Source organism: Cuculus canorus, chromosome 8 (assembly GCF_017976375.1).
Source record: "Cuculus canorus isolate bCucCan1 chromosome 8, bCucCan1.pri, whole genome shotgun sequence".
NCBI classification, from domain to species: Eukaryota; Metazoa; Chordata; class Aves; order Cuculiformes; family Cuculidae; genus Cuculus; species Cuculus canorus.
In genome coordinates, this window is record NC_071408.1 from 6,156,105 (window position 1) to 6,175,715 (window position 19,611).

Here is a 19,611-nt window from a genome sequence, read left to right on the forward strand (position 1 = left end):
GGAGAGAAATTTATCTCTCCCCCGAGAGCCAGCATGCGCTTGTTGTGGGTCTGCTCAAAAAGGCCCCAGCCATTGAGGTCTCCACTTGCTTCTCCTTCCTTAGCAGCATTGCCTCTGTCTGTCCTTGACGCCATCGAATGACCTTCCGATCCTGGGGTTTCTTTTGCTTTTCTTGCCATCCCAGGCATGCAATGAATTCACCACCCATGTGATGAACCTTCTGCGTGAGCAGAGCCGGACCCGACCTATCTCACCAAAGGAGATAGAGCGGATGGTGAGCATCATCCACCGCAAGTTCAGCTCCATCCAGATGCAGTTGAAGCAAAGCACGTGTGAAGCCGTCATGATCTTGCGCTCCCGATTTCTGGATGCACGGTGAGTCTACACAAACCCAACCTTTTTTCCTACCCACTGTGCAGTATTGTTCGGGCCTGGGAGAGGTGATTTGAGGTTGTGCAGTGAATCCAGGTCCATCTGAAGGGCAGGGTCTTTTGATCTTGAGCTGCAGGGATTGTTTACTTTCCTTCCCTGAAGTTGTCTGTGGCTCAGCAAAGGGGGGCACAGCAATTCAAGACATCCAGCCTCTGTCTCCAGGAGGCTCCCAGCGGTACTTTGAGTCGGTCTTGCTCTGGGATAAGGAAATGCTATGGCATATTCCAACAAAGCTCTGTGGTGAAAATGTGTTCTTCAGCTGGGGAGGAAAGCTAACCCTCCAGCCCATCCTGTCCCCTCTGAGTTCCTATTCTTTTCCTTCTGTTTCTGTTGTCCCAGTTTTTCAATCTGCTGTAGAATTTTTTCACTCCCCAAGCTTGGTTACTCTATGAGTAACTGTAGTAGACTGTGGCTCGGGCAGACAGACACTGCCCAACAATACGGATCAAACTGCAAGGTTATACCTATTGCTGGTTTCTCAGCACAGAGCTTTGCAGAGTAGCAGTGATGTCTTTGGCCAGGGCAGCTGGGTGTCGGGGCTCGCCATCCAGGTGGAGGAGCTGAGTGCCAGCTTTAAGACTCGTCTGTGAGTTATGGGGGTACAGTGGTAATTTGAGGAGTTACAACTTGCTGTGGAAGATGCTGAGAGAGGAGTCGTCAGCAGGGTGCAGATGGCTGTGACTCTGTTGCACTCTGTGCTCCCAGGAGCAGGGGAAGGAGGGAGGGGAGAGGCAAGAGTCAGAGTATCTAAAATTACATTCCAGTTCTGGATCCCTGGCACTGATTCCCTTTCCTTTTCCTTCTGTTTTTCCCTTTTTCTTCATGCTAAGGCGGAAGAGACGAAACTTCAACAAGCAGGCTACGGAAATCTTGAATGAGTATTTCTATTCCCATCTCAGCAACCCTTACCCCAGTGAGGAAGCCAAAGAAGAGCTAGCCAAGAAATGCGGCATCACAGTCTCACAGGTGAGAGAGCCCAGAAAGACAGCAAAGATGGACATGGCTAAGGGGAAACTTCAGCATGGTGAAGTGCACACAGGTCCTCAGTCAAGTCAATCCTATCCCAATGTTGAGCATTTAATTACTAAATGAGCTCAACACAAGTTAGGGTAAGCTGATGGGAGAGCAAACAGCAGACTTGCAGATTAAAGCCATGAGTGGAAAAGGAGAGTTTGGGAGAGGATATAGAAGAGGTGAAGACTTCATGGAGCAATGGCTGTGTGTGCAGCCATGCTGTTAACAGCACAGAAATGATGTGGCATGACCCGTAGAGGCCAAGTCTTCTCCTCCGCGAGGAATTAGTACTCATCTGGCTTGCAGGAAGAACTCGTTTGAGCTGAAAGTCCATTCTTCGAGGCAATAAGAAGGGCTGTGTGGATTTTGCTCGATAAGGTAGAGTGGACAAGGTCCTGGTGGGAAGGGTTTAGTTCAGACAGGCTAATGGTTATAGTCTGTGCTCAGGGAGGGTGGGCTTTCTCAGGGTCATTCCTCTCTGTCATTACTCTTGCGCTGCAGAACATGACATCTCCCTGACTTGCCTATCCCTCAAAGAAAGGTGGTCAATAAAGACAAACTGAATTATTTCCAGACATTCGAGGCAGCCACATAGTTCCTGGAGTCTGTAGTTTTGAACTGGGAGCTGCTGGGATTCGTGAGGAGTGCAGTCAGTCCTTGAAGTGTTCAACCATACATTGCTCAGCCCCGCCCTTCTTTATTACCTCTCATTTTTGGAGCAAGCTGCATGATTGAAAGCCAGTCTGTATGGCCTCTGGTAGTCTTGTTCTCGTGTGAGCTTAGCGCTCTCTCTAGGCTCCCTTTGTGGTCCCCATCTTGGGCCACTTCCCAGCCCCAGGCACATGCCTGTTCGTCACTTGAGTAAACTGAAGACAGCAGAAGCATCTGGTGTCCTTGTGAGAGCATGTGTCCCTTCAGCAGGAGCAACAGCATCCAAGGGTAGGTGTCGTCACCGTGTTGAATGCCTGCTGAGTCACTCCGATTGCCTCCCCCGGGTCAGAAGACCTAAATGTTGATTCTAACCAGAGTTACCTATGAAAGACAGCACATATTGGCTTAAGTAAAACTACAGCTGTCCTGGTGCTTCCCCTCTCACTTTTAATTCGCCTGTTCACACTTACAACTTCTCTTTGGCAAAGAGAAAACGCCCAGGAGAAATGCTGCACTTAAGGTGTTTTTTGACTGTGCTGTTTCGAGGCTGCATTGTGCCGGTCTCCAGGATCTCCCTCCCTTCTTTATCCAAAGAAGGCAGAAACAAACACACATCCAAGTCTCTGGTTTTACTGAGGCTAAGTGGGAACATGGGGCAGCGTGAATCTGTGCAGTTCATGAGCAAAGTTCATCTGAACTCAGAGGCTGACTGGGATAGGCAGGTTCTTGGCTTCACAAGTTTGAAGTTGAAGATGGATTGTGGAAGCCGTTATCCTGACTTCCCTGTGGCCCTCAGACTTCATCCAGCAGTTCCAGCATGTGAAGCCAGAAAAGCTGTTGTAGAAAGATAGCCAAGTGGGATCACGAAGGAGCACGTTGTCATTAATGTGAAGGATGGACCAAGAAGTGGAATGGAGCTCCTTGCAAAGTATGGCTGCTCCTCATGCCACTGAAATATTTGCTCCCAGATCTGGGTTGGATGCTGATCTGAGTTACTGACTTTTGCCTCCTGGGAATCTCCATAGGTTATGTTTTCTTTTTCTGCTCTGCAGCAGCATAGGATTGGATACGTGCAGTTCAGCGGTAGGTGAGTTGGTGGATGAAGCCACGTGCGTAAAAGCTGCTGAAGGACTGCAGATAGAAAACATAGCAATAAAAGCATACGGGGTTCAGTTATCAACACCCAAGCCAAAACAGTTTCCCTAAGGTGAGGGAAATTGTGAGCTTCCCAGGATGAACGTCCAGTATTATCTTCTGTGTCTTGGTGCTTGGACCTTCCATTTGGAAGGGGAAATACTGGTGTACTTGCTCACCCACAAGCCAAGGGAGAATTGGCCTCTCTCCAAAGAATTTGATCTGCTAGCTCAAGATTGCAAGTCCAGTCAACCCTAGGAGAGTGGGAGCTCTCCTGAGACAGTGGCAGCATCCTCTAGCATTTGCCCATCCTCTTCATCCTGATGAGCTTTCTCAAACAAGGTCAGTAGTGGCTTGAAGTTATCTTCTACTTAGAGAACTGCAAGCAGGAAGAAATTCCCCTGGTTCTCTGTGTTCAGTGTTGTCAAAGAAGAAGCTGAGAGCTGCTTCCCAGACTCTAGGCTGAATATTTCCTACATCTTTTCTGAAGTTGTTCACTGTGACATAGTGTCCGCAAGTGAAGAAGTTTATTATCAGCAGGATGCTGAGCAGGATTTTGCGAACACTGAGTTTGTGGTGGTACCCTGACATTTTCCCACACGAAGCATCTCTGGCTGGATATCACGGCCTGATTTCACAGACTTCAGAGTTTCCTGTTGCTGTGGCTGACATGCAGACTTTGGGGTATTTATCCGGACACTTGGCAGGTTGTCCAAGCAACATTTCTTTCAAGCATTCATACTACTCATCCCAAGGTATCACCCTGATAATCTGCAAGGATCACCTGCTCAGACTTCTTCTTGGGGCTTTCTGAGGTTCATGCATTGCGCTGCTGCAGGTACTGAGAAACAGCTTTCGCCAGGCCTGGCATCAGTGGAGTTCCTGTTCTGCCTTCAGGTCTAGCCCATCATTCTCAGCCACTTCTGTGACTTCTGAAGGAGTTCAACCTGCTGCTTTATTTTTGTAACTAGATTCACTAGCCTCATTCAGCGCACTTCTAGGCACTTGGACACAACAACTTAGACCACCCCTGGTAGTCTCTAGGCAAACACAATGCAAACATCCCCTCCCCCTTTCCAAAGGTCACACATTCTCTGGAAGACTTATTCCAGAGTTAGGTCTTAGAACCCATGCTGCCTCTCCAGCCTTCCCTGAAGCTCCTCGTTTATGTACTGGATCAAGTTTTGGCATCCAAAGCCAAGGTCAGCTGGATGAAGAGCATCAACTTCAGGCCTTTTACACTGATGTCACTCCAATGAATCAAAAGTAGAGCTTTAATAACATTAAGGCAATTTTGTGTGTCAGCCAGTAAATTCGTTGCGTGTTCTCCCTAAGAGCCACACTGGTTTCTCCAAAGGGAGGAGAAGGGGCATCTGGGAATCAGTGCATCTGTCCCTGTCAGAGGGACACTGAGGAGGAGACAAACACAAAGTTCCCAAGTGATACACTCTCATTTTCAGATTGTGCAATGTCAGGGTTCATTTCACTTTCTGAGGTGTTTTTAAAACCATCTGATGTTTTCCTGAGATTGGTCTAGTGGTTCTTGTGGAGCTTCCCCTGTGTGGACATCCCAACAAACCTGGCCCTCCCAAAGTTGTCCCACCACCTTTCTTGGGCTTGGTGTGACACGTGTGGTTAAAAGGTCTTCCTTTCACCACTGGGAAATGGGGGGGACGGGGGAAGAATATGTAGTGCTTAACCTGAACTAATCCACCCTCCTCACCCACCTGTGCTCTGCAGAACCAAAATGTTAACATCTTTGTCTTCTCTTAAACTTGCTCTAGGTATCAAACTGGTTTGGAAATAAGAGAATCCGGTACAAGAAGAACATAGGTAAATTTCAAGAGGAAGCCAATATTTATGCTGCCAAAACGGCTGTCACGGCTACCAATGTGTCAGCCCACGGAAGCCAGGCTAACTCACCCTCAACTCCCAATTCAGCTGGTTAGTTTTTGGTTTTTTTTTATTTTGGGTCGTTAGTGTTCGGTTTTTTGTTTGTTCCCCCCTCCCTAATCTCTCTCTTGTTTTCTCCTTTTGGTTATTTTAGTTTTTATTTCCTGGTTTTGGTTGGCTCACTTTTGTGGACTTTAAAATAAAACCAAAAAGAGATGGGTTTGGCCTGGGGGGTTGGTTGTGGAGCTGTACTTTGTTTTCTTTGCCTTTTTTTCCTCTCTTTTTTCTCTCTTCCTCTTCCCTGTTCTGTTTTTCATTGGAAAAACAATGTGATCAGACCTTGTGAGTGACCGTGCCACGTTCAGGGTTGTGTGCATGGGTGGTAAACACAAACCCAGAAAAAATGATCCAAAAAAAAAGCTACTGGGATGGCTTGCACTTTGGGAGGGAGAAAAGAAAATAATTGAAAAGTCATTGCATAATGATTTTATTTCACTGGGGCTGAAAGCATGAGTTGTCCTAATGGATAAACCCCATCCTTTCTGGGATGTCCTAACTCATGCCATTGGGGGGGTTTAGATTTTTGTCCTTTGATTTGCTTTCTGTTGTGGTTGCCTTTGATCGCTTACATGACAGTGTCTGGATCACCTGCAAGAGTGTGCTCTGTGTGAATTTTATTTTCCCTTTGTGTCAGTGTAATCCAGGGAAATCCATGGAGCGTTCCCTTCCCTTTCCCCCTTTCCTGCCCATCTGCTGTGGTTTCCATTTGTTGGTTTGAGGGTCAAAGGCACAGAGCACTTTGCCCAGATTTCCACTCCTCCGCTAGAGAACGATGCTTAGTTCATTTGTGGTACCTGCCACAGTGACGGCCAACCCAAAAATGTTCCTGGGCTGCAGTTGGCTGGTTCTGCTTCACTCCCAAGAGTGATGGAAAATTGGGATTTGCTTAAAAGGAGGGAAAGATGTGAATTTTATGAGTGCCGTGTACGTCGTTATCCATGCAAATAAGTGTATGCCTGTTCTCATTTTAGGGGTGGGAGGGAGAGGAGGAATGTGCCACTCTTGTGCCTTTTTGAGCTCAGTTTCTGCTCATGGCACCCTTGCACTGGGACGTGATGCTGTTATCAGGGGAAGGAAGCAGTGGGGAAGCGAAGAGGATGGTGGGCAGCAGGAGAAGCTGGATGTTAAGCAGAGCACAGTGGTGTACCATGCGAATGCAGGTTGCTGTCAGGACCTGCTTCTCCAGTGAGTGCAGCACTGCCTGTGATGGGTATCAGAGGAATTGCATCCCAGAAGCACCCCCAGACCCGCGTGGAAAGTGGAGAGTCCAAGGCTGCCTGTGGGTGAGCTGTGCTGCCCACTCTGGGGAGCTCAAAGTTCTTCAGTGCCTGAGTTTTGCAGGGAAGATAGTTTGTAGGAATTTTTTTTGATTCATTTCTTTTTGCTTTGTTTGGATCTTTTTCCCGTTTTCTTCCATTGTTTGAACTGCTGAAAATTTAACTGCAGTTTTTAAAACGACATCCTTTCCAAACAGCTCACTCAAAACACCTGGTCAGGTGGGGTCTCTTGGCATTAACACCCCCCTGTGGAAAAGGCTGGAGGGCAGAGAGCAGCACTGCGTGTGCCGAGGGAGGTGCCTGCTGCCTGCGATGCTGGCCTGCAGTCCGCATCAGTTTGGTCCAAAGAGACACACCTTTCCTACTTTTCTTCTTTCTTCAACTGGAGTCAGATCCAAAGGTCTGGAATAGCAAGGGAAAAGCTTCAAATCGCTTAAATGGTTTTGGATCTGCCTGCATGTAGTGGAATAGGCATTTCCCCAGTGCCGGCCCAGTTAAGTAGTGCTCTGGTGCGAGGCTGTTTCTTTCCCTTCCCCACAGGCAGTAACATGGCTGTTTCAAAGATAAATTGGCCGGTACCCTGCAGTAAACAGCTAAGATAATCCCTGGATAGCACTACACTTTCAAGGAAGGACAAACAGTCGTGTTATTAACGGGTAAGACTTGAGCTCCTGGGTCCTCTTTCTGGCTCACTTCTCTGCACTCCAGAAACATCAACCTCTTTTCACGTGCCTAATGTGGCGGCAGTGCTGAAGCAGCGCTTCAGTGCAAGAGGAGCTTATGGGCCGTGGAGATCTTTCTTCTGCTGGAATCCAAGTTCCTAACCTGGCCCAGATCCCAACACCATCCCTGCATGCTGCAGCAGTGGCCGAACAGCAAGGAGGCCACGCTGTTGGCACTACAATATTCTCTAGGTCAGCTTGCAGAAATAGTGGGTTTGAATGTCCTTCTGAGGCCTCTCATAAGAAGACAGCTGGAAGGGCCTCGGGATTTTATCTCGAGCATAACAGTGCATCAAAAGAGCATTAACAGTGGCATCCCAGATTGAGATCTCCCCAGCTGAACCATACAGATGTAACAGCTCAGTCAAGCATCCTTGCGTTGTCACATTGTGGAGCAAAAGCTCATCCTAAGGACATCTGGAGTCGTGTGATCTTCCCTGCTTCAGGTTGTCGTGTAGATGCTAGGAACAAGAAGCACAACTGTACGTAGTAGGTCTGAAAAACCTGTCTGTGAAAGACTTGGAGGATGGTGTCAAGGGCCATGAGCCATCCAGATGTGCTGAGTTGCCCCAGGAGGAACATGGGACTGAATGAACAGGTGAAGTACTGAGATGGATGATGCCTCATCTTTTACACCAGGAACTTCTGTCTCTTTCCAGATTATTGTCTGGGACTTTGGTAAGGAAGAAGCCTGAACAAAGACAGGATTTGCTCAAAATTTGTAGGGCTTTCTGGTTTAAATACATTGTAAGACACGTGGAAAGAAAAAGAGTAGGCAGAGGACAGAAAGAAGCGACCAACAGTGTAATCCCTGGAGGACCATGATGTTGGAAGAGGAGGTGGAACTGGTTGCAGTGGAACCTGGGACAGGAGCTAATTTCATTTCTGCTGTGGCTGCGCAGGCCCATCTGTTTTCTGCATTGATGCCCATGTTACTGGAGATCGGTGAATGGCTACAGTCAGTCAAAGAGATTGGCCACACATTGACAAGGGCAAAGATTGCATCTGTCTAGCCATCTGGCACGTTCAGAGCAGGGTCTCACCTCCTCGGTCACCCAGGCCTGAATGTCAAACACCTTTTCATCCTGAATACACACAGCTGGGCTTTATCAGCCAGATGTTGAAATAAGCTGAGATGTCTGGCTCATTTGGGCTAACAACTCCCCATCCTCACTTTGATTGCCTAGACTATCTCTGCACAAAAACCACATGGCAAAGGAAAGCTATTTTATGTGGGCAGACCCTTTTGCCAACCAGAGTCCTCAAGGGCCACACACAGGTGATGGCATCCAGTGGGATCATGCATGCAGAGCAGCCAAAATTGTCCTGCACTGTTGTTTTCCTGATCTCTGTTTTGTTTTGTAAAAATCTTCTTGCAAAGCTGCTAGTGGAGGGAAATGTACTACATCAGGCACAGGCCTGATGGCTGTATCTTCTCTTCTCTGCCTTCCTCTGTTTATGGCAATCGCTTGTCCAGAGCACAGCGCTGGAGAGGACCTGCTTGAGCAGAGAGGCTGTTCTGGTCATGGTCTCACTGTCTGGAGTGTTGGTTGGCAAGTGAAAAAGAACAAATATCCTGCTGGGTCATCTTACTCTTCTAGACCTGTCATCAGACTCAGTGGCTTTGTCCAGCTGAGGAGCTACGTGGTACATCAAGTTCTTCCCTCATCTTTGGCCATGGTAGAAACGCAAGGAAAGGTTACAGGGTGGGTAAATTCTCTGCTTTCAATGCGTATGTGATTGACATTGACTTCACTTAGGAGTCTTGTATACATTACCAAAGTCATCTCGAGTCCTTCGGTGTGCCGGACCTTGGACTCACTGGTGGTAGGTGATACGAGGCAGCCAGATGGGGGTGGCTTGCTTTCAGCTCCAACGAACACCATTACCATGTCTGTTTGTGCTTGATGCTGTATGAATTACCAGGTACTTTAGAGAAAAGGACTTGTTCGGAGTCCTGGAAAATTTGAGGTGGAAGTTGAGACTGTTAAAACATTACAGAAGATATTAGAGAAGCTGCAAAAGAAGCTCTCTGAAGACCTGGAGAAGTGCTGGAAGAAATACCAACAGTCAAGCTTTTGAAGGTTTTGGAATTGGAGGCAAACTGGAAGTCAGCTTTGGTAATCAGAAATGTTAGGGGTGGAAGAGATCTCTTTGCAGACATTGTTTTGATGTAGGTTTTCACCCAGTGACAAAATCTGACTGCCATACCTAATTCTGAAACTGATGATGAACTGATAGAACCTCAGCACTGAGGAAAAGAGGTGATAGGTCTTGGGTTTGATAAGATGCCGGGATGCTGAAGATGGACCCCTGTTCCACGCTGCTGCAAGTCATTAAAAGCATTGGGTTTCCTGGTGTTATTTTTTGTCTAAACATAATAGCTTTGAGGGATTTCTGTGCCCAGATCAGAGCCCTTTCCTCCTATATCCACAACCTGAAAGATGGTTGTTACCTCTCAGTTCCTGAGGAGCCCCAGATCAAATTATGACCACTGAAAACCTTTGATGTGTTTGCAATGGATCTTTTCAGAGGAACAGATTAGATTTATGATGGAGCCTCCTCTAGTGGAAGAATTTCACTGGTATTCCCAGGTCTTTTCTCTGTGGAGGATTGGTATTCTTCATTTGCAGGGCTGTTCATACTCCCCTCTCTCACCCCAGTGCATTGTCCCTTCTTGGCCACGTCTCTCAGACTTTGGGCCATGGTAATTGTCATATATGGCTGGGACGTAGGCAGCAGAGTGCTGAAGCAGCAGAGCGGCAGCGCAGAGGGCCCTCTGCAATTACAGCTTTGATACAAATGCATCCATACATGCAGGGCCATTGGTATGCGCATATTTATCTTTGCTTCCACATCAGTGGCAAGACATATTTACCGTTTAGATATGCACATATATTGTAAAAATACCCTGTGCCAATAGCAGTGTATATCTTGTAAGTGACATCTCCAGCGCTCCTCATGATTTCCAAGACACCGACGCTCTTCAGAACTAGAGTTTGTGGCTGTTTGTTTATTTTTATTTCCTCCTTCCCAGTCTCAGTTTTACGGCCAGGTTTGTTAAGTTTCAATAGAATATCAGTTAAGTTTTTGGCATTTTTATTTGTTACTATTGTATATAGTTCTCCTTTGCGAGAGTAAGGTGGGATGAAATGTTGTTCTGCTGGGGTCAGAGCAATAGCGCTGCTGTGTCAGGTGCTCAGGGATTCCCGAGTCTTCTTCTCAGCCCTGTCACTGATTATTTGTGTGATCTCAAAGCTTTCTGCTCACCTTAAAAGAACAAGAGTGTATTCTCTTTTTCTTGTGAGCGGTAGCTGCAAAGTCCTTTGGTTCTCAGCCACCACAGGAGTACAAAGCCACATTAGTGCCCTGTGCTTTTGATGCCAGTGGTCAAAGCAATCATTCAGAAAAGCCGGTAGAAAGCATCTTTGTGTGTGTGAAAAATGCCTGTCTTCATGCTTAAAGCTGAGTGGTGTCAGGGTGGGCTGTCCTCAGTCTGCCAGCTCCTTTCCTGGGGATTTTTGCCTTAGAAATAGCAAGTAACCTGAGAGGTCGGGAAGTGACAGGAGGCCTTTGCCAGCTGAGCTGAGGAGGTGATGATTCCAGCTGCCTTCTGACTGGTCCAAGTTATTTTACGCAGCACTGTGGAATTGCTCTCCGGAACAGGTTGGGTAGGATTGACAGTGCGCACAGGCAATGAGCTATTCCTGGCTCTGCTTTTCAGGCACCCTTGGGAGGGTCTTGATCCAAGACTCACGGTGCTCAAGATGAGTCTTTCTCTTGACTGTTGTGGGCATTGTATATAGCAATGATGTTTCTGCTTTCCTTCAATTCTGAGAATTGCAAGCACCTGACAAAAGAGCCGGTTGCAGAGAGCTGTAGAGAGTTCAGTGAACATGGAAATCTCCGGTATAGACCTCACACCTGCTCCTGTTTTTTTCTTGGAGGTGACTTCCTTCAGAAAATCCTTCTTGGTCCACCTCCAGGGCAGAGCTGGGGTCTGTCCAGAGTGTTTCTTCTCGGTCCCGCAAAGGGAGAAGGATTGCCAGGTGTTTCTCAGAGTGTACGCTTGAGCCATAGCTGGGCAACTCCACCAGGACTGTGGTTGCCAGTCTTCCAAGTTGGAAGTGGCAGTGTAGATGATGAGAGTGTATTTTTGGGGTTGGAGCTGAAGGCATAGCTCACCTGGGCCCCTGAAGTCTCTCCTTTCCAAGGCTAACGTCATGTGTATAACCAAACCTTGCACGTTGAGCTGTCTCACACTTAACGCGCTGATCTGCACGATAAGTTCTGAAATAATCCCATAAAACCTTTTTATTTATTTTTAACCCCCTTCCCTTCTCCCCCGCCTTCCAGTTACGTGGTGGGTTTGTTTTTCCCATTCAGTCTTTGAGGAGGTGCTGAGATACCTTGAAGCTGGAAGCAGAAAACCTTGTTTCTGCAAAGGCGGGATTTTTTTTGTGTGTGTTCTCATTTGTCTTTTTTTTTTCCTCCTGATCCCACCCAGTTGTCTTCACTTTTATCATTTTTTAGCGTAACGTTGGCGACTGGTGCATGCAGTGGGGAATTTGCTTTACAGAGCTTGTTCTTCTGTGATACCCCTGCGTTTTCTTATGGCTCATCACAGTGAAAGACGCTCACTACGCAATAGGTACTGGGAGTCTAACCCAGGTCCCTTCATGTTTTTGTGAGCCTTCACTCCTTGTGCCCTGCAGTTCCCACCAGTGGTGGGTTCCTGATGTCCTCAAGGCAAACCCCACGCACTGCTCCCTCGCAGAGCTCCCCGTGCTCAGCAGGAGCTCCGGCCATGGAACTGGATGGTGTCGGGATGTGCTCACCCTGCAGAGACCAGCGTGGCATACACTTACCTACCCTGATCTGAGCTGCTCAGAAACAGCAGTGGCGTGGGCCTGGTGTACCCTGCTGATAAGGCTTCTACTCTCAGCAGTGAGGCTTTTTTTGGGTAATTCTGTTCTCCAGTGCAGTCTGATGGGTGGACATCTCTAACGACCGAGATTTTCAGAGCTGCCTGAAGGATTTTGATGCCCTGAAATGAAGGGGAAGGGCTGTCTGCGTCCTCCAGGCTGGGTTTTGTTTGTCTCGGTCCAGAGCATGAAGAATCCTTCCTCCAGCTGAGGAGCTGTTGAAGAATATTCTTGGCATTGAGCTGTAACAACGTGTGGCTTTGAATAACCTCAAGAGTGCATCCTTTTTTTTTGCTTGCTCTGTTCTTCATACTACTAACCTGACTGTGTGTTTTGTTTTGTGGTTGCTTTGCATGTTGTTCCTTCCTCTTGGCTGAGAGTCATGGGGTGGATCTTTTTCCTTTCTGTGATTCAGGTGCCTCACTCTTTCCTTTCCAGGTTCTTCCAGTTCTTTTAACATGTCAAACTCTGGAGATTTGTTCATGAGCGTGCAGTCTCTCAATGGGGATTCTTACCAAGGGGCCCAGGTTGGAGCCAACGTGCAGTCACAGGTAGGGACCCATCCGATGTACTGCCAGTGAATGCATTAGCGTTGGAGGAGCCTTTGATTGTATTGGCACTTCTCCCTCCCGTCCGAAAAGAGCAAATCTCAACCAGCACAAACAAACCAACCAACACTTAAAAAAGGCAAACTAAACTGAAAAACCAACCAACCAACCAAAAAAAGCAACGGCAACAACCACCAAAAAATCAATCCAAAAGAAACCAAAACCAAACACCCAACCAAACCAACAACCATGGTCTTGAGGAGACTTGCCCACACTTTGTGAATGCATTTGGCTCTGGCTTGATAGACGTACTAGGAGGAGGTTTAGGAGAACAGGCATGAACTCAAACAAAAGCAGCTGAAGTTTAGGTTCTGCTTGATTTATTCCAAGGGAAGGGGCCAGATTTTTGGACTGGTATCTCGTTTTACAAGGCTTCCACTTACTCTTTTGGTGCCAAACCAGGTGTCTGCTGAAAGGCGAGAAATGCTCAAATACATAGCTAGATTATTATATTTTTTTTTAATTAAAAGCCACCCCTTATCATCTTCTAACCTCCCCAGAGCACAGGCACTCACACCACCCATGTACATACCAGCAAGGCAGAGCATGGGAGCTTTGAGCAGCGTTACTGAGATGTCAACCCGTGCTTTGGGCAAAAAGAAAATATTGAAAGTAGCCAGGAACTCACTCAGATCTCCCACCTTCCACGTGATGTCCAGATGTGCCTTGAGTCCACTCTCTGGTGTCTAAGGTCCTGTACACTGTAGAGAGATGACAGCCACTCTGACATTTCTGCACCAGGCAAGGAGAGCCCTCGAAAGCTGAGGTTGCTCCCCTCAGAGTGCTGGATGCAGAGCTAGCGTGCCATCCACGGGCAATGAGATGCGCTTGTTGCGCGTACCGCTGCAGGGGCTGGGCTAGGAGAGTGGAGGGAGAGGAACAGGGTGCCTGGAGGAGAGCTGCCAGTGCCTTTGCTGTGGTAGGTATATTCTCTTTCTGGGCCCTCCGAAACAAAGGTGCTCAGTTGACTCCGAGGATCTCCTTAAACTGCTGTGAGCTTCCCAGCACTTGGGGTTGAATGGTGGAAGCGGGTAGGGGTAGGAATCTGGGTCCTTGAGCGCAGTGGTGGAGCTGACAGCAGCGATGTGCTGCAGGAGGTCCCACTCCACACTTGCCACACTGTTCTCCCTCCCGGCTCTTTTTGTCACAAGACTTGGGACCAAGGAGAGCGTGATGAGTCTGGTGGGGCAGGTTTGGGGTGGTGAGGGAGGCAGGAGCAGTCCTCTGGCTCGGCACTCACTGCGAGACCAACTGTAGTTCTCTTCCCCTCTCTGTAAGTGTATACCTTCATTATTATTACTGTTTAGTTTTGTCATGCCAAAGATGAACTGAAGCAGCTTTGCCCACTAACCTTTCATTCACTCTAATTTGTGTCTTTGTTGTCGTTGGTCTGTTTAGGTGGATACCCTTCGCCATGTTATCAGCCAGACAGGAGGATACAGTGATGGACTCGCAGCAAGTCAGATGTATAGTCCGCAGGGCATCAGTGTAAGAAAAAAAAATAGGCTCGGGTTCTTGTTTTATTATTTTTTTTATTTTTGTTCTCTCACTACCAATTATTTCAACGCCATAGGGCTCAGAATGCCACTTAGTAGGACTTGTCTTTGCTTTTACGGTCACCTAGTTTATTGCTTCTGTATCGGTCATGCCAACGGCAGAGCTTTGCCCACAAAAAAAGTGGCGACCGGGCAGGCTTTGCGCAGGCAGCTGGCGTCTAGGACTGTCAGAGCCGATCAGCGTTCGCCTGGCACCTGCGGCCACACGCGCTCGGCCGAGAGGAGCTGCTAAACAGGTGACACCTTGCGTAACCGCAGTGGGGAGTGTCACCGCAAACGCCCCAGTCCAGAGATGGCTCCATGTGGAAGCCAATGGCACCATCCTGGAGTGACCATCTAAAAATAACCCATCCCTGGCTGGCATCCAAAAGCACGGTGGCGATGGGGTTGGCGGCAGTGATTGTGATTAAAAAGAGGGGAAAAAAAAAAAACAAAGCCAACCAATATCAACCCAAGAAAACCTCGCCCAACCGGGCTGGAGGAGGATGCGAGGGGGAGGGCAGTCTCCTAAGCATCTTCTCCTTGTTCTTGGGTGCGCTGGCGGGTTCTGACTAGCATGAAAATTCGTAGCGACAAGCTGTGTCGCACAGGGGGAAATCGATCAGACACACACAAGGAGAACCCAGTGTAGATTTGGGACAGCAATCCAACTTCATTTCTCAGATCAATCGTCCGCCATCTCAGTGGCGATGACAGCAAGCTGGGAGAAGAGGGCAGCCTGGAAAAGGAGGTTGTGAGTGGTGGCGGTAGCATCCGAGGTGGCACGGAGGAGGGGGCAGCTGGCCCTGAAACGTGGCTGGCTGCTGCAGTCCCCATCGAGGAAGCTGAAGGTTGAGGTGGGATGGTCTTGGGCTGGGCAGGAAGGCCGCGGTCCTCCAGGTGGGACGGTGGTGCAGTAGTTGTGCACCATCCAGTCCCGTAACCCTCCTGGCCAAGGCTTGTGCTATTTGTCACCTCCTGTGTGACCATCTTTGGGCCATCGGTGTTCAAGGAGCCACCACCGGCACGGGGAGAGGGTGCAGGGAGAGGGGTGCAGTGGGACGAGGGGCTGCACTCCCCTCTCCTGCAGGCGCCAGGGCTTGGCGGGCAGCTTGACGTCAGGAGGCAGAGGCAGGGAGGATTGGTGAAGTAATGTAATTGAACATGTGCAGATAATTATGTCTCATTACATAAGCCCATTGCAAAAACGGCACTTGGAAATGCCACATGAAAGAGCCTATCGTTCCGCATTAATTTCTCCGTGTGCTGAATTTATTTCCTTTCTGGCTTTTTAATTCTTGGAGAGTAAATGAATCGCAGGCTGATCATGATAAGAGATGATACTTTTGTATAAATTAAAATACCCCCAAGGAAAGAGGCTGAGCTGATTATGGTTGCACTTGGCTTGGAAAATAACAGTGGGCTGGGTTAAGCCAAAATTTGAGGGAAAGGATTGCTGCTGGGCATTGTGAGGCAGGGAGGGGACGATCAGGGAGGGGAGACGAGAGAGTGGAAACTCAAATCCTCAATAGGATGGGGAGAGCTGGGCTGGTATTTTTGGCTGTGGTAGTGGGAGAACAAGTATTATCATGAGCAGCACTGGGAATTGGTGAGCTGAGCATGACAGAGGATCAGCAGTCCTCCCTGCTCTTCCCAAACAGTGTCCCAGGGCCCTGGCAGCTGATCGTTCCTCAGGCTGGTTTTCAGAGAGGTCAGGAGCCCAAATTGGCCCAAACTGGATGTTGTTCAGAGAGAGGCAGGATGGCAAGTGGGCAAAGGGACCACACAGATTTTGGGGTGACTCCTTGTTTCCCTATAAAGCTCCTGGTAGGCATGAGGAGCAAGGCATGGGATCCAGAGCTGAGCAGATAGTTTAGGAAGTATCTTCTGAGTTGTATTGCTGTCCCCAGTTGTTTTGCTTCCCCTGTGTCCCAAGCAGTACATTCCTGCCTGTAGATTTTATTGTCACTTAATGTCTACCCATCCAGCTTGGTCCTTGATGGACTCCAGTTTGTCCACTGTGAAGTGTGGAAGCCCTCTGGGAAGTGCTGGTCCTGGGCAAGGTCCTAGGGAGCTGCTCAGTGCAGGCAGAGTGGCAGTCTCATAGCGGGCAGGGCTTCCCTGCCTCTCCCCTGAACCCTTTAATGCCAAGGAAGGGCAGCAAGATGCAGAGGAGAGCTACTGGTAACACAGAGAGCTGCCGTCCCCGCATCACCCGAGCATCCCCGTGAGCTGCTGGAAGGAGATGAGCCGAAACCTAGTCAAGAGGCCTGTCACAAAGATGTCTGCACGGGGCTGAGGTTAAGTCATCCCCGGAGCCCGTCAGGGCTGGGAAGTCAGCGGCAGGTTGCCCAGCTCCATCGCTGCAAACCTTGGCAGGGGAGATGATGCTCAGGGTTTGCCTTCCTCGATAGAGGATGAATTTTTAAATGCGTGTAAATCATGACAGCTGAGAACAGGAATCTAACCAGAGCCCAGTTCCCTCCGTGGCTCTGCTGCTCGACGGCTGACAGACCGCTCCGCAGGGCGAAAAGGGTTGAAGTTGGTTCTGCATCGTTAGCAGGATAATGGGTGATGTCCCAGGCATCGTGATCTCCGTGGCCCACAGTGATGGCTGAGGCAGAGAGCAGCCGCCCGCTTCTCTGCAGGTGGAGGCGGCGACAGGCAGCACCGGTCCCGGCAAGGGATAGGGATGCTCTTGGTGATGGAAGTGGTGACAGAGGCAGGAGCTGTCTTAAGGACACTCGGCTTTGTGTAGCACTGAGAGGAAGCAGGAACCCCCTGGCCTGAAAGGAGGCAATGTCTGCGACCTGATCCAGCTCTTTTTGCAAGGTTTGAGGTTCTGCAGTTTTACACCATTGAGAGGTGTTAAAAGAGTCTGGTCCCACTGGACAGTTCTTGTTTGTTGGGGGGTCTGTGTGTGTACCCAGCCAGGGTCTCTGCAGCTGGGGGTTTCAGAACATCCAGTTGTCCAGGTTCTGGTGGGTTCCAGTAGAATTTAGATCTCAATTGCCATAATACTCTGGAGGGTCCCAACCCAAAACATTGCCCTTCCTGCTGATTCATAAAGTGTTTCAGTTCCCCTGCCTGCTAGTGAATGAATGAGCTATAGTCGTCTTAAAGAAAAACCCTTTCGGAAATTTCTTTTTGAACTTAATTGAATGTATAGATCACGTAAAGCTCTAAAATGGGGGCTATTTTTGAAGTTCATCAGAGTGCAAGGTTTTATATTTTAAACCACTGTTGTGCAGAGCTGTGCCTATTTATAGAGCAGTGTGTTTGACTGTGGTGGTGGTGCTCAGCGGCAGGGTGTGCCATTGAGTTTTGCATCCACTCTTGATGGCAAAGATCACCGACCACTGATACCTGTAGGTGGTGAGACCTCCTCGCTTGTGCTGAGACCCTTTCTATAAGGATTGAAGCCTTGAAAAGAAAGTGGTTGCTCTGTTCCTCAACAAGCTACAGTTCACCATCGTGATCGTGAGCTGGGATATGGAAATTGGTCTGGCAGGGCTTCAGTGCCTGATCTCCATCCAGCAGGGTTGCCTTAATGTGTCCTGAAGACTGCCCCTATGACCCTTGGAAAGTGAAGACGAGGCAAGACTTTATTCTCTGGTGTGTAATAAGAGCTTCAGTGCTTATCATAAGGAGAGCTAATAGAAGCTCTTAAAGCTCAGAGGTCTGAAACTTCTTTGTGGCTACTCGCCGTCTCTCAGACTTGCCAGTGTCCGGTGTGTTTGGAGGCTGACCTTTCACTGCCCCATCGATGGTAGGGCAAGGATTTGGTCACAGAAAGTGGGATGTTAAGACAGCCTCCATGCAAAGCAGAAGGTGCCTTTAGAAATGGGCAGAAAGTCATGTCCTAGCCCCAGTAGGAGGCCTGGGCGGAGAGCCAGACAGATTTCCTAGAGGTGACAAAAATGTTGTGAGACCTATGTGAACAGGCACCAAAACCAGTTGCTTCAGCAGTCTGTCACCAGGGCACTGCCACTTGGACAGGCACTAAGGCCTTGCCTGTGCTCTGTCACCAGAACGTGACACGAAGAGGTGTCGTGGAGACCATTGCCCTGTCTTTGGCTTCTGCCCCTGCTGAGGAAGTCACATCTGTACGCAGAGGCTCCTCAGAGGGTCTGTGAGGACCAGTGGCCTCCTCAGGAGACTTTGTCGTCTTTGAAGAAGTTCCCAAGCAATTTACTACAGTCATCTGCTGAGGGATTGCCTTGCTTTGGAAAGAAGCAGGACCAGCTGGGTGGAATTGGATGCATCCTGCACACAGCTTGGTTCTTGCAGCAAAGGAGTGATCTCCAGGAAAGGAGACATGAATATGGGTGGTGCCTACATGCTCTCTGCCTGGGGAAGGACCCGGCCTCCTTGTGAAGGGCTTGTTGATACCAAAGGATGACATCAAGATGATAAAGGCCTCCTTTCCATCGTTTGACCCATAACTCGGAGCCTTCCAAGGCTGAGGGAGCAAGAGAATATGGTGTCTGTGGAGGGTGCGTTGATCTGGGTCGACCTCTTCCCAGGATCCTCTTGACTTCCCCCTGGTTGCAAGCGAGATAGTCTTTGTCAGCACAAACTCCTGCCACACACAGAGGCTGATTCCCATTTGGAGTCCGCAGGGCTCTGCAGCATTTTGGGGGGCAGGATGCATCGAGGCCCCGCAGTTGCTTTCTGCAAGACGCTCTCGCTCCTTCTAGCCGCAGCTGGCACGCAAAAGCCTTGCTAAAAATAGTTGAGCACAATAGGGATGGAGCCCTGCTCTGCGCAGCCCCCTCTGCTCTCCCCCCTCCTGCTCGCCATAATGACCCTGCAAACACTAAATGGCATCTGAGTGCATTAAGCAGCAAACTCTCCGGTGACATAGCAATTACAGCTCTGAAATAGATTTGGTGCGTCACGGAAGATAAGGGTTTTGAAAGTTTCTGTTGTGATTATAGCTTGTAACTCCAACAAATAACAGGCTTGGTAATAAGAGGCTGCCAGCACAGCTATTGTGGTTCTCTCTCACTGATGGCACGTAAATTGCTATTAATGTCCTAAGTGTACTTGAATATGCCAGTCTCAGGGCGGTGGAGTTGGCTCTGTGTCTCTCTTTACGCGGCCTGTCATTGTCGGGCTGATAATCTACAGTAATTGCTGCCTCTTGCAGCAGTCCAAGATGTGGACGGGTGGATATTGCATCGTGGGGAGCACAGGGACGATGGGTCAGGGCCTGGGTGCAGAAGGAAGCTGGTGGGCACGGCAAGCCAGAGGTCTCTGCAGGCAGGGCGCACACGGGTCTGATAATGTCCATGCATAGTGTGGTTCATGTCTGCACCTCAAGTGAAACAGTGCAGGGTTTGCTAACCTGCTAGCAA

General features: G+C 48.9%; 1 protein-coding gene across 3 annotated transcripts in view; it reads left to right on the forward strand.

The window, feature by feature from the left end:
• The window catches only part of PBX1 (PBX homeobox 1), a 134,689-nt gene that overhangs the window by 108,595 nt on the left and 6,483 nt on the right, over window positions 1-19,611 (forward strand). Inside the window, exons 4-8 of one of the 3 annotated variants that reach the window (XM_009559853.2) lie at window positions 185-375; window positions 1,263-1,398; window positions 5,016-5,175; window positions 12,547-12,659; window positions 14,115-14,204. In XM_009559853.2, coding sequence (XP_009558148.1) covers window positions 185-375; window positions 1,263-1,398; window positions 5,016-5,175; window positions 12,547-12,659; window positions 14,115-14,204 — 690 coding nt within the window. The remainder of the gene's footprint in view (window positions 1-184; window positions 376-1,262; window positions 1,399-5,015; window positions 5,176-12,546; window positions 12,660-14,114; window positions 14,205-19,611) is intronic. The other 2 variants (XM_054072777.1, XM_054072778.1) reach the window with 2 other exon arrangements.